Source organism: Hirundo rustica, chromosome 11 (genome assembly GCF_015227805.2).
Source record: "Hirundo rustica isolate bHirRus1 chromosome 11, bHirRus1.pri.v3, whole genome shotgun sequence".
Classification (NCBI taxonomy): Eukaryota; Metazoa; Chordata; class Aves; order Passeriformes; family Hirundinidae; genus Hirundo; species Hirundo rustica.
In genome coordinates this window covers 8,241,877-8,255,751 of record NC_053460.1, presented here as the reverse complement: position 1 = coordinate 8,255,751, position 13,875 = coordinate 8,241,877, and the positions used below count along the sequence as shown (strand labels likewise).

The 13,875-nt window shown below is 48.4% G+C and overlaps 2 protein-coding genes across 2 annotated transcripts in view; one reads left to right on the top strand and one right to left on the bottom strand.

The window, feature by feature from the left end:
- GNAO1 (G protein subunit alpha o1) overlaps positions 1-3,836 on the top strand; it is a 142,576-nt gene extending 138,740 nt beyond the window's left edge. Inside the window, exons 7-8 of the mRNA XM_040075015.2 lie at positions 11-164; positions 1,834-3,836. Coding sequence (XP_039930949.1) covers positions 11-164; positions 1,834-2,021 — 342 coding nt within the window. The 3' untranslated portion in view covers positions 2,022-3,836. The remainder of the gene's footprint in view (positions 1-10; positions 165-1,833) is intronic.
- A 1,133-nt stretch (positions 3,837-4,969) lies between these two features.
- Positions 4,970-13,875, bottom strand: part of AMFR (autocrine motility factor receptor) — a 28,277-nt gene continuing 19,371 nt past the window's right edge. The window contains exons 11-14 of the mRNA XM_040075278.2: positions 13,235-13,369; positions 12,506-12,589; positions 7,927-8,111; positions 4,970-6,506 (exon numbers count right to left, since the gene is read on the bottom strand). Of these exons, the coding sequence (XP_039931212.1) occupies positions 6,362-6,506; positions 7,927-8,111; positions 12,506-12,589; positions 13,235-13,369 (549 nt within the window). The 3' untranslated portion in view covers positions 4,970-6,361. The remainder of the gene's footprint in view (positions 6,507-7,926; positions 8,112-12,505; positions 12,590-13,234; positions 13,370-13,875) is intronic.

Here is a 13,875-nt window from a genome sequence, read left to right as displayed (position 1 = left end):
CTCTTTGCAGAACCGCATGCACGAATCTCTCATGCTCTTCGACTCCATCTGTAACAACAAATTCTTCATCGATACCTCCATCATTCTCTTCCTCAACAAGAAAGACCTATTTGCTGAGAAGATCAAGAAGTCACCTCTGACCATCTGCTTCCCTGAGTACACAGGTAGGTCCTGGGGCTGACACGGCACGCCCACCCTGCGCCACCAGGGCCGGGGACACGGAGGGGACAGGGTGCCCTTGGGGGGTGCAAAAGCACCTTCACGAGCTGTGAGGCAGCTCCAGAACCCCACCCAAGGGCTGGGGCTGTGTCCTGGGTGCGGCAGTTCTTGTGGCAATGGTGCCCGAGCAGCTGGTGGGAGAGAGAGAGGGGGCCAGGACAAATGGAGAGGAGCTGAAATGAGCCTGGGCACAGGGAGCTGTGGAGAGAAAACTTGGCAGGAGCTGACTGGCCACCAGTGGAGCCATCCTGTTTGCTGGTGGTTCCTGGGAAGCTCCTGCAAGAGGAGCTAAGACTCATGGTCCTCCAGGCTGTGTCCTCCTAGGAGTGCCTTCACTCTGAGCGTGGCTGGGGGAGGAAAGAGCCACGGCTTCCTACTTTACAGCAGGAATCTGTGGAACCACAAGAGAATCATCCATTTTGTAGTGAAACCAACACGGCCCGGGGAAAAGGACAAATAACCAAGAAGATGTGCAAGAATAGATACTTTGGAATTCTCTAAGGGAAAGGAAAAAGCCAATTTAAATTCAGACTCCAGCATCCCCTACAGATACTGAGATGTCTCTGAACTGTTCCACCCAGAGCACATCCATCCTGGATGCCAGATCCCGGGGACAAGAGAGTTCCCCAGCAAGATGGCACCCATTCCCCTACGGCATAAGCGCACCAGCACTTCCTCCAGAGGCGTTCAGGCTTCTCCATCCTGAAGGCACCAGCAGCTTTCTCACAGCCACCTGGTAGAGCACACCAGACTGTTCCCCATGCAGCTGTATGGCACAGCCAGGCTGCCCCATGGACGGGGACAGCCCGGTGGCACCGGCCCAGCTTCCCTCTCCTTCGGCCACCCACTGCGCCGGGAGCGAGGGGAAGCAGCGAGCTGGGAAAGGAAAATAAATCTGCAGATAATAGCAGCTCTCGCAAAGGCGATTTCAGGGGCGTAGCTCAGCTTTGCGGCTTCCCACCAGGGCCCAGCGCAGCCTCTCTCGCTGCCCTAAGCAGCTTAATGCAATAATGCACATTTTTCGGCTCAAACATCTGGCGCCTCTCCAGCCCACCTTCCCCAAGCAAACCTCCGGGTCACGGAGCCGCAGGCAAGCGCTGTGCGTCCCCACACGGCTCCCGGGACACCTCCGCTGCAGGGCCCGGGCTCAGCTCCCACCCGGCCTCGGGGGGCTCAGCCCCACCAAGGGCGTTCAGCCACCGTCCATGGGTGATGCTGCGGCGGCCACCAACCCTCCCGGCCACCGGGCCTCTCCTCCCCACACGGTGGGACGCACCACGGGGACATCCCCGGGCACAGCCCGGCTGGGCACAGCTCGGGGATCCTGCCCTTCCTGGGGGGAAGGCGGCAGGGCAGAGAGGGCAAAGCAGCAACACCCGGGGAAGGAGGAGCCCTCAACAGCGCTAAGGTGTGATGCGTTTTTGGGGAAAATGGGGCAGAGGGGAGCAAAAGGGTAATGAGGTGAAAAGGAGGGAGGTGGGAGGAAAATGGACCCTGCTAAGGGGGGTGGGGGGTTGTAAATGAATCGTTTTGCCTGTTTGTGCCGTAATGAAAGCGCTTCGCGAGCAGCGTGGGCCGGGTGCGGCCCCAGCGCTGACCCCGCTCTGCCCGCAGGTCCCAACACCTACGAGGATGCGGCCGCCTACATCCAAGCACAATTCGAGAGCAAAAACCGCTCCCCCAACAAGGAGATTTACTGCCACATGACGTGTGCCACAGACACGAACAACATCCAGGTGGTTTTTGACGCCGTCACCGACATCATCATTGCCAACAACCTGCGGGGCTGCGGCTTGTACTGAGCCCCCCGCGCACAGCGACTGCTTGGGTGGAGATCCCGGCGCCAGGAGAGAAAAGAAACATAAAAATAACAACAACAACAAAAAAAAAAATTTAAAAAAAAAATAAAAACAAAAACCCCAAAGCAACCACACACAGACACACAGACACACACACGCGCGCGGGGAAAAGGGAAAAAAAAAAAAAAAAGAAAAAAAAAGAAAGAAAGAAACGAAAAAAAAAAACCAGATTGAAGGAGAGAAAAAAAAAAAAAAGTCATCATAATCATGCGAGTTGGTAAATAAAAAGGCATAAGGAAAAATTATATATATACGTATATATATATATAAAAAAATCCACACCCACCTTTTTAGTTTGGTTTAATTGAACCCCCTTCTCCCATCAGGCTCCTCCCTCCGGCCCCCAGTGTCCCAGCTCGGGGGCACCCCGGGGCCAGGGGGGCTCTGCCCGGCCCCACCGTCCCAACATCTGCCCCGGGACCAGGCAGGGAAAGGGGTAAAGGGCAGCGCCCGGGGTCACTCTGGGCAGGGGCTCCTCCTCCCAGCAGTTATTTGACCGTGGGCTGGTATTTTTTTATTCTGGTTATTATAATTCATTCTTGTGGGTTGGCGTTTTAAAATTATTATTATTTTGATTTTGGTTTTTTTTTTTCCCCTCCAGCATGGGCAAGGCCGGGCTGCCCCTGCCTGTCCCTGACCCCGCTGCCATCTTCAGAGACTTTTTTTTTTTTTTCTATTTTTTTTCTTTTTTTTTTTTTAAAGGAGGGAAAAAATTTGAAAACTGTCCCTGGCCACATGTCACAGCAAAAAGGGAAACAACAAGCAGATCTTCTCCCGTTTCCCACCCTGACTGTTTGTGGGGAAGGCTGCAGTGGGGGCATCCTCCTCCTGCTCCCTTCCATGGATTTCAGGGGGGGTTTAGGTCAGACTTTTTGAATTCCCACACCAATTCAGGCCAAAGCCCTCACCAGCTGGAGCCGGTAGGTTTTTCTCATTTTTTCCCTCCTGGTTTAACAACTCCCTGCTCCCAGTCACTGCTCACTCTCCAGGTCCGTATCCAAAAGCACAGCTCGGCCCCCCCAGCCAGGGTCCCCCCTCATCCCTCCTTCAGGGCCGACCAGGGACATCAGGGAGGGCTATACAAATATATATATATTATTTTATTTTTTGTTTTAGAGTATTTTTTTGGTTTCGTTTTGTTTTTATTATTTTTAACTCTTTCCAGTGAATGCTTTTTTGTGCTGCTTTTCTCTCCCCCTCTCCTGCCCCAGTCCTCTCTCCCTTTTAGTGAATGGTGTTTTCTCTCTCATGTGGGGATGTTTGTGCTGCAAAATAAGAAAAAAGGAAAAAAAAAAGCAAAAAAACCTAAAAAAAAAAACCTAAAAAAAAAATCAAGAATGAAAATAATTTAAAAATTTTAAAAAAACACACACAAACCCACAAAAAAAATTTTAAAAAATTAAAAAAAAAAAAACAACAACAAAAATCGAATGTAGTGTTTACATTGAAGCCACCGTTTTCATGACCAATCCCTCGTCATTTCTACTTTGATTAGTAACCAGACGTCTTCACGGTTTCACTTTTACGAGTTACCTTCGCTGAAGAAGAGCAGTCACACCTGCTCAAAAGAAAATGAGTAAATAAAGAGGAAACTTAAAAAAAGATATTATATATATATATATAAAAAGCGCCAGGTCTTTCTAAGCCTTTCTATTACCAATCAGTGAGGTTTCTGTGATATATTACACACTGCCAATCTCTTTCTCTGACTAATGGAAAAATTCATGTGTAGCTCAATAAAGAGAATGTTTGTCTGTACCCCGGGCTCTCCCTCCCGTGCCTCTGCCTCCTTCTTTCCCCCCGCGCCTGCCTGCCTGCTCCTTCCAAAGAGAGGAAGAAGAAACACCAAAAAATTGTATTTTGGGGGGATTTGCTGCTGGTAGCAGAGGGAGAAGGGAACTACGGATTGGTGTAAGTATAGGCTGGGTGTAAATCTTAGGAAAGCGGGGTGTGGAAGCTCTCTGGTGCTACAGATCATCACTGCGAGCAAAGGTCCCTCTCAAGAGACCTCCCCAGGCAAGAAAATATTTTTGTTTCTTTAGGGAATGCAAAGCTAATCACCAGGGTGAGTCCTTCATTTATGGCAACATCACAAACCCCACAATATTCAAGTTTTTCCACCTAACATATAGAGGTTTTTCAAGAAAGTTGAGCTCTTCTCCCTGCTGCTCAAGCGATTCAGGGATGGTTTGGATTTTTGAGGGGGTTGGGCTTTTTTCCCACCGTTTGGGGTTTTCCTGTACTCTCCTTCATCCCAGGTCCCCAGCTCCTGTGGGTGCCAGCACTGGGCACCGTGAGCACAGGTGGGACATTTGGAGAGCCACCAGCCCCTGGTCACAGCGCTGGCAGCGCGTGGCACGGGGCTGGGGCTGGGCACCACACCTGGCGTCCCCCCCTGTACCACGGGAACGCTTCCAAACCCCACTGGACCACCCGGGGATGGAAACCAGGCACCCGGGACCCCCCTGTGCCACCCCTGGCGTGTCCCCTGCCCAAGGAGGGAGGGCTGGCTGGCAGAGACTCCCGCAGGCAGCAGCAGCAGCTCCTGCCCAACTCGGCTTTCCCAAGGCTCCTGCTGTTTACAGCCACCAGAAGCGTATGTTGGCACCGGGAAAGTCCATCAGGCCTCTCCTCAGATGACCTCCCTCTCCAGGGAGGCAGAGCCAGCCAAGAGGCCAGCACAGCTCCTGCGCTCCTCCGCACAGCCCAGCCTTTCATGGCTCAAGTGGGTCACGGTGCAGCGGGAGCGCAGGCGAAGGTGCCATCCAGTGGCTGGCCAGGGTCCACTCCTCAGGGAGCCGCCGGGAAAAGGCAGGAGCGCAACAGGAGCCCCTGAAACATCCCCACCTGGAGAAAACATGAGAAACCGCACTACAGAAATTTACAAACCGTTTCCAACACTGATCAAGGTTTTATTTTTGTTTGGTTGGGGGTTTTTTAACAGTAAAAACAAAACAGCTGTGTCCAAAGCAAAACCAAAGATCTCAAAAAAATTTTTTGAGGTTTACTAATAGCATTGCAAGGTAAGGCTTCCCAAAGAGTTTTGTTGAAATAAATTATTTTCACCTAAACATTGACGCAATTCCTCTCATTAAATTCACCTTCACCTAAAAACCAACAGTAAAAAAATTACCAACAATTCTAGATAATACTGGGTTCCTTCTAAAGAACAGTGAAACTAGAACTCACTCTTCAGAAGTTTAAAAATTAAGTCACTGCCATGTAAAATTCATCTATGAAAGCTAGCGGCGGCGGCGCCAAGGGGATCTCAAAAGTTCTTAAGAAAATCCAGGTTAGTAGGTTGGGCTGCAGCCAGCAAAGGTCCAGCTGCCCCCATTCCTCCAGTCTTTCTGAATCAACTCAGGATGAGGTTGTGGGGTTAAAAATGAAATAAAAAGCAAGATAATGGAGCCGTCTCCGCGCCGTCCCATCCATGTCGCGCCGGAGCCCAGGACAGGCAGGTTTTACTTTTGATTCCCTCGGCTCATGGCAACACTGTAAGCTCGTCTTAGATCCCTCTTCTTCACTCAATCCCCCTCTGTCCCTTGCTTGTTCCTGGACATAAAAGACAAGGGAAAAGTGCAGCCCTGGGGTTGGACAGAGCCAAACCTCTGCCAGTGCAGAAGAGCCCAGCAGCAGTGAACTGTTTTATGCGGGAATCGGCGTGAATCGGCGCTTTGCTGCACAACTCGTGAATTCAGGTTGTTCTGTGCTGTGGAGACAGACAACTTCATCCAGTGTAAGAACCTCCCAGCGACGCTCCCCCGGCCCCTCAAGCCGCCCTACGTAACAGCCTTGGCTGCGGAAGGAACAGGGACTGCTGAAGGAGCAGAGGAGCCTGCTCGTCTAACACAGGGCTTGCTGCAAGCTTCTAAGCTTCCCCTCCTCAGAGTCACTGCCCGATCCCCGGCAGAACACGCCCCTGCACTCTGTCCTGCACCCACAGCTACCTCAGAACACACTTCCCCAGCCTCTGCTGTGCAGTCAGCCCCATAGCTCATGCCAGCTGCAGAAATCATGCCTGTGGTTTAGAAATTGCCTTTTGTTGTGGAGAGGATCAACGTCACATAGAAAATATTACAAAAAAGGTTAATTTGTCAGCTGTCCAAACTTATTAGACCACATGCTTTATACAGCAGAGAGGCAGCCAGCTCACTCGGCAGCACAGCCAGCTGAACTCTGAAGAGACACTTTCCTGCTGGTATAGAAAGCGCAGGGTTTTTTGTATTGTATTTATTTATTCAACGTTGCTCACGAGGAGGAGGAAGGAGGGGCAGCGAGCGCTACGAGTTTTGCTGCATCTGAAGTCTCCGTTCAGCGGCAGCAGCGAGGGTCCTGCGGCGCAGGGTGACCGCGTCCGCCGTCGCTCCCTCGGGCAAAGGCTTCTCTGTGCTCAGCTCCTCATCGGAGGTTTTGTTTAAGTAACGCCTGAGGGAAAAAAGGAAAAGATGAGTGAGCAGAAGCCACCTCATTCTGGCTCTGAAAAATGCATCGCTGCAGTCGGGGAGGGCTGGAAGGCAAACTAGCAGGAAAACGCCTCAATAAAAGTGCACACAAGTTAGGTGCTCCTAAAAAAAGCCCACGTCACCTACGACAGGCTCTGCAGAGTTGGCGGAAGCTCTTAGGTTTTGTGCAAGATCCTGGTGCCTGTGGGAAGGAGGCAGCTCTAAAGGTCAGGGCTGTTCTCTCAACTCAGAGCCATTCACAGCAGGCGCGTTACTGACTCTGTTCCTGTTACTCTGCTCCTCAGCCTCTGGCACTGCCTACCACAACAAAGCACTCCCTGATGACAGCAGGTAGCCCGCGACAAAAGGGGCACTAGGGGCTGCCAGAGTTAGGCCAGAGGGCAAGGAAGTTGCTGCCAGAGTTAACATGCCAGTGAATTTTTACACTTTAAGGGCAAAAAACAGTAGTTTGAAATTCAACAGCTCTTCATACCAGTAAACCAGAAAGTCAAAAATACTCTGTCTCTCTAAAAGACATTTTTTCAAACAACAAGGAAAAATTAAGCCTAGGAGCACATCTGGTTAAAGACTTATAAAAGGTGTCACAACCCCAGGTATTTATAAGGCATTTCACTGTGGAAAAGAAGAGGAGCAGTAGCCTGACAACACCAAAGGACCCAGAACTCAGTGGGATTGTTGTAGACCCTCTCAGCAGCATCCCTGCGATACAAAGGAAGGGAAAACACTTGTTAAAAACACTAGGAAGTTCTTCCTACATCACTAAAGTGCTCTTCCTTCTCTGCTTAATCAGCAATTGGAGGCTAGTGAAGTCCACCAACGTTAACTGGAATACCAGTAAAAAAGCTGAATTCTACCTGCAACAGCCGTTACTGGTTGGGCTAAAAGAAACAGTTCAAGTCGGTGCCTCTCTTCAGTGGTGCTGAGTGGCTGGTGCTGACTCCTCTGGTGAGGTCTAGTAAGGGTCACCTGTCAGATCTGCACTGCTCTGGGCTCTGCATCTGGTGGTGCCTGGCAGAATTTCAGTTGTAAAAGCACAAGCAGTGAGGGCTGACACCTGTGCCAGGAGCCAAACAAGACTGCTAAAGGCCTCGGCCCAAGTACTGCTCTCAGTACATTCTTAGACTAAAGCCCACTGAAGCTGGAAAAATCAGCCTTTGATTTCAAAGAGCTTTGGATGAACTGCACAGAAAGCTGTGTGCACGTCGGGACACACAACGCTATTTCAGAGCTGGGATTAGCAGTGTCAAACAGCATCCTGAGCCTGCTGTGGCAGACATATTCATTCACATCCACCCAGGCTCTCAGTGATCCAAATCCATTTGAAACCCATCCTGGGGGACTCCACCTGAGTGGCCAGGCTGGAGTTTTAGGAAGGAACGTACTTTCGAGCTTGTTGTAACAAGTCCTCCTTGCGCTGAACCAACATACGCTGCCTTTCATCGGCTGACTTGGAAAAGCGACTTCCCCTGGCCTCAAAATCTTCTGCTTCATTAGGTTCTGCTTCCATTTCGTTGAATTCCACCATTTCTTCCAGTCTGGAGTTCAGTTCAAGTGGCACTCTCTCAGTCTAAGAGAAAAGGAAATAAGGCATACATTTTGGCAAAACGTGGGCTTCTTTGCATCAAAACAACAGGCTACAAAGAATTGTCGTTTTCTGAGGCACTGGAAGAAACCAGAGTCTCACCTGCTATACCCAATTCCCTTGAGTTCCTTTGAAAAGCTCCGCCAAAAAACAGAACAAAGCTATTTCTATCCATGCTCAAAGCTCAAAGATCCTATAACGCTGTATCTTTTATGCCATGTTTGAAAGTAATGTCAAAGACAAACATTTATTACTCATAATTAATGCTCTCTGAAAATGGGGCATTTGAAAGTCAGATTCTGCAGCTGACTTGACAAGTGATGCAAAAGTAAAGAGTTGAAAAAGCAGAAATCCACGTACTAAGGAAAGAATAACAAATGTATTTGCAAAGATTATTCGTGCTCAAGAAGGGAATTTATGAGGCTTCAGTTCACTGGGTTCTGCAACACCCAAATTATCCTGGTTTAGACTGCTGGAGCAAGGCTGGCAACTGTCCCAAGCACGGTGTGCCAAGAAAGGAGCTGGCAGCCCCCACATGGCACCAGTCCCCCCGACAGCCAGCTGATAACACCAACCTGAAAACCGAGCTGATGGATGATGGTGCTGGGTTCAGCAGCAGAGATGAAACAGCACATCCTGCTCACACCCTGCCACACAGGATCACATCAGCCCCGTGATGAGAACCACAGCGAGAGCCAAGAGCGGCGGTGACGAGAAACAAATCACCCCAGTGAAGGGCTGAAGGGTATAGCCGTCCTTTGGTATCCCAGAGGACGACTCAAGCCAGTGGGATGCTCCAAGGAAGTGGTGCCAAGGCAGCCCCTACTGCCTGGTTTGGGGCCTTTGGCAGAGCTGCCAAGGAGCCGCGATGGCCAATTCCATGGGACTGCTGCTCCAGCCCCGACGGCCCGGACGTGGCAGCATCGCAGCACAACACACAGGTTTAGGCAGCTGATGAGCAAAACAAGTTGAGTCATCCCAAAGCCCTAGAGACAGGCCAGAAACGCCATGTCCCCACACACCACCTTCAGAGAGCAAACACCAAGACAAATGTCACTTCCCATTAGGGAGGTGAGCCAAGCAGGAATCCCAGAGCCCAAGGCAGCACACTACAGACACTGCAACCTCAAACACAAGTAGGGGCGTTCAGCCTCTCAGCAGAAACACCAGCGCTGCAATTTACCAAAGGGCTCCAGTACGCACACGAATGCCCTGGGATAACACAGAGGCACCACGGGACTGCCTCAAAGCACTGCCACATCCCTGAGGAAGGAGGGAGAGCCCCACAGAATGATCCAATGGATTGGACTTGGGGCCAAGATGACCTTGGCAGACTCAGAGGAACAGGTACAGAGCAACTCAACTGCTCCCAATTACCACACAAGTGGGCAGGGAAAAGGGAAACTGCTGGGGGAAGCAGTGAGGAGGCCACAAATTGCAGTCGATGTTCAAACAAGATCACTCATTTTTCCCCCTGGGCCATTTGTATCAGAAAATGTAAGTTGGTTCACCTAAGGTTTGGGGGTTTTTCAAAAGGTTACAAAGATTCAAAAATCAATACCCAGAGCCCAATCCTCTGTCTGAGCACAGGAACAGTTACCAAGGAGGTTTTAGAGACAAAACTATCACAGCTAATCGCAGAAAAGGTTATGACAAGCCTCAGTAATGCAGCAGAACAGAGATGCAGAAGCGTGTATACTACAGAAACTATTTCTCTTTCAGGCTCCAAGAGAAGAAGTTCCATGAAAGCCATGGGATGCCTCAAAAGTGTCTCTAAATAGCCACCAGGTACTTAAGCAAGGGAGGGCATAGAGCATAGGAATGAAGAGGCGGCAGAGTATTATGCACACCACTGGAAGCATCAGCATTCCAATGCACAGCTGGAGAGAAGCACATGCACAGCGTCTCACTAAGGGTACAGACCAGGACTGAGAGAGGCTGTCAGTATTTAGAGCATTATCTCACAGACCTGTAACATGATTTATACCATGATGGTGCTCAGAGATGCCTCTCAACTACCATTACATTATATCAGCCCTCACTCCCCAAAACCACAAGCTACAACCAGGGGAAAAAAAAACCGAGTCATTATCTCTATCTTAAGACCTTTGAACTCGAAGCAGAATGAAGTCATAATATGACATAAGGCACTAGGAAAACCAACACTACTCATAAAGAAGGGTTCTTTTATTTGACCATCTTAGCTACCCTAAGAAGTTTTGTTTCCAACAAGCAGAACTGATGGGTTGTTGTTGATCTCCACCTGCTGTTGGAGGTCTACAAAGATTCCCAGTGGGTATGCTGATACAGAAAAAAAAGAGGTGGAATACTTGTATAACTTACTCTAAGGCTGCAGCACCAAGAAACTGGAGTTTCCACAGTCTCTCTCAGAGACTGTGTCATAAGGTGTCAAGGTCTATCCACAATTTGGAAATTCAAGTCACACTCAGAGGAGATGATGGCAGCTTCTTATGTCCCTTCCCACTTGCCTTTAAAAAGCTTCCCAAAACTCCAGTGAACCCTGCTGAAGTAGCTTGTTTGCTGCTTGTCCTTTTCTCACAGACAAGCCTTTGACTGACTACAGCAACAGATTCTTCTGGCAAGCAGAAAGAGATACACCAGGTATTTGGTTACAAATTAAAATCAAAATCAAGGGGAAACCAAAGTGACAGGAGTTTCCTAGAGGCAGAGGCTCCCAAGGTTCCTCTCCACAACAGAAATACTCTCAACAGCAAGGAGTTAAGTAAGACTCATTGGCAGAACTCTGAGTTCTGTAAGAAGAGTGAGCAGCTTGCCCAAATGCAGCCTAAGCTAACATTAAATGCACAAAGCATTTCTGAGGCAGGAAGAGGACAGCAGCCCCTTCCAGCTCCACAACACCACCCAGCAGCACATTTGTCTCCATGCATGGCAGTCTCAGGCACCCACTTCAGCTCTTGCCTATGATTCCCCTTTGGCACAGTTCACATCCATCCAGGAAAACCCTCACAGAGGCCACCAGTTCATCCCCCACACGCAGCCACCAGCAGCCCTTCTAAACTGCAGGATATTCACAACTGTCTCCAGGCCACCTCTGTGCTACCCTACGTGATAAAAACAGGTTCTCCATCCAAACCACCATTTGCTCCAGCCAGAACACATCATCTGAGCAGAGCTCAGCAGCACTGCAAAGCAAAAAGGCATGTCTATGAGAGAGCATGTGCTCAGTGCTGTGATGTATGGACACCACTCCAAGGTTTTTCAGGTTCTGTAGAAGGAAGGACAGAAACACAGGCAGTGCCAGGCAGGCAGGCAGGAAGATTAACAGCAACATAATTATTCAAAGTGGGATTTGAAGCCAGAATCAAGGTAAGGATAACGAGTTAGATACCATTTTTAACAAGAGAGGTTTCTCTCATTTAAGAGCAGGGCAAATGCCTCCAAAACCTTCAAAGAAACCCAAAAATACTTGATACAGACCAAGCTTTTCATTCCTGCAGTTCTGTAGCTGCCACCCCAGACTCTTACCAAATACGTGCACTATCACTACCACCTCTTCCTCAGCCTCAACTGCATAATCAGACAAAATCAAAGGGTCTTCTGTCTTGCAACCTGCTAACAAGGGAACTGCCACAGTTGAATTCCAGGTAGTAACAGATTGGCTATTCAGGTCACTAAAGGCTGCAGAGAAAGTCACACACCTCACAAATTCACTCAGCCAGCAGAAAGGGAAATTTATGAAACAGAACCCCTCAGGATGTCACTATTACAGTCAGGGAAAACAAAAGTGAAATGAGATCTTACTCTACTTACAGGGTATTTTTTTTTTTCCTGCCACACTTTAGCTAGCACATGCTGCTTAGTGAAGGCCTTAGCAAAGAACAGCAAAACCCATTATTGTGCTTTGTCTACAGAAGAGCTGTTATCTCTTGGTCCAGTTCACATCTCACTCATTCCCACCAAAGCTTCCCACGTCCTAAACTGCTTCCTCCAGAACACAAAAGTATTCTTAAACTCAGAAAAGAAATACTCCTCCTTTTAATGGAAGTGTTTGGAGATGTACAGAATGGGAATAACAAGAGAAAGGCGAAGAGCAAAGCATTCTGCTCTTCATATTCCACAGACAGGCATGGGCTGACCAGACATGACAAGGGACATGATGATCTTCTGTTCTTTGTACCATTTGAAAGCACTTTCCTCAAGGAAGAAAAAGAAAAGCACATAGATAATCCTCTACAGGGGCACTATATTAATATCTGATTTATCTGCCTGACTGTGTTAGCTCTGATGTGAAATGCAAGGAAAGGCTGCCACCAACCTGACCTGGTACAGAACCAAAGGCACCTACCAGTCCATGCAGCTTCTAATTGTGCTTTTTGCCCATTTTTATGCCAATTTACCTGTGTGACAGTTCCAGTATCCTCCTGATCAGTACTGTGCCTTTCCACAGAGTTGTTCAACGCAGGTCTAATGCTATCTGCACGCTGAAATGCAAACGTCACGGGTTTAATACAGTGTGGGACACAGCAAAAACCCCGAATTCTTTGAACACATTCAAACTCTGCCCTCTGCAATGTCAGGCATTGTGTTCAATTTAGAAACAGATAAGTTGGCAATAAACAGAATGCTGTGTTGAGAGAGAATTCTCTCTGCTTCCCCACATGCAGGCTCCAGATAACAGTACTGTCTGATGTGCACAGAACCAGAATTCAATATTCTTATTAACAGAAACATTGTCCCCAGACTGCTTTACTGGAATCTGCGGCACTAATTAAGAACAAGGCATCATTTTGCCGACTTTCTTTGCAAAAAATCTTCCTAAGTGGTACAATTCAATTATCTGCCAGCAGAGAAATCAACTGTAAATGTTCTAAAAGCTCTGCACAAGAGAGACCGGGAAGAGCTGCTTTAACTGAACAAATACTTGTTTCTTGTCTAGCTAGGGCATTTTCAATATATTTTTGGTACATGACTGAATACACCGCACTTACAGAGATTTAAACAAAGGGAAAAACAAATCCCAGATTCACCAGTGCTTCAACTCGCTTCATTTCCCTCACTCATTACTAAGAGGCTCAGTGCTGTGATAAGAAAGAAAGCAATTTTAGGTGCACAGTCTTATGACTCACCTGTGTGGGGAAAGGCACCTGGATGCGCCCTTCTAGGATGTTGTCAGTGGTGATCTCTACAGAGCGAGTTAGCTGCAGATCCTGCAGAACTAAATGATAAGGAACCTGAGGGAACATCTCCTGGATCTGATGGGCCTGGAGAAAGCAATACAGTCAATATCAGCAGTAAACAGAAGTTAGTTGATTAAGTATGTCAACAGAAAGAGATAAAAAATATTACCAGCTCAAAGATGCTGCTTATGATATGCAAACCCACAGACAGAAGGAAAAGAGAAAGAAAACCCATGCTGGCTATGACTTACAGGGCAATACGCTGCCTCCACTGAAGTCAACACCCAAACTGCATCTCCTAGGGAGACACCACATGGCCCTGAACAGTGCCTGTAGATGCACAAAGGCTTCAAAAGCTTCCCAAACCTCTTCTTATGACAGCCTTTAGATCTTTAATAAAGATCTGTACAAAACTCATGGGTGACTGAGAGTTAGATCAACACTGTGAAGAAAAAACCAATTTTGCTTTTAGCCATATTGTTTCCAAAATGGCACCGACAAGGACAACTGGAGTAAGTCTTAATAACCCACTCCCTCCAGCCACCCTCCCTAAAAACCAGTTTAATAGGGTCTGAAAATTCAAGTAAATT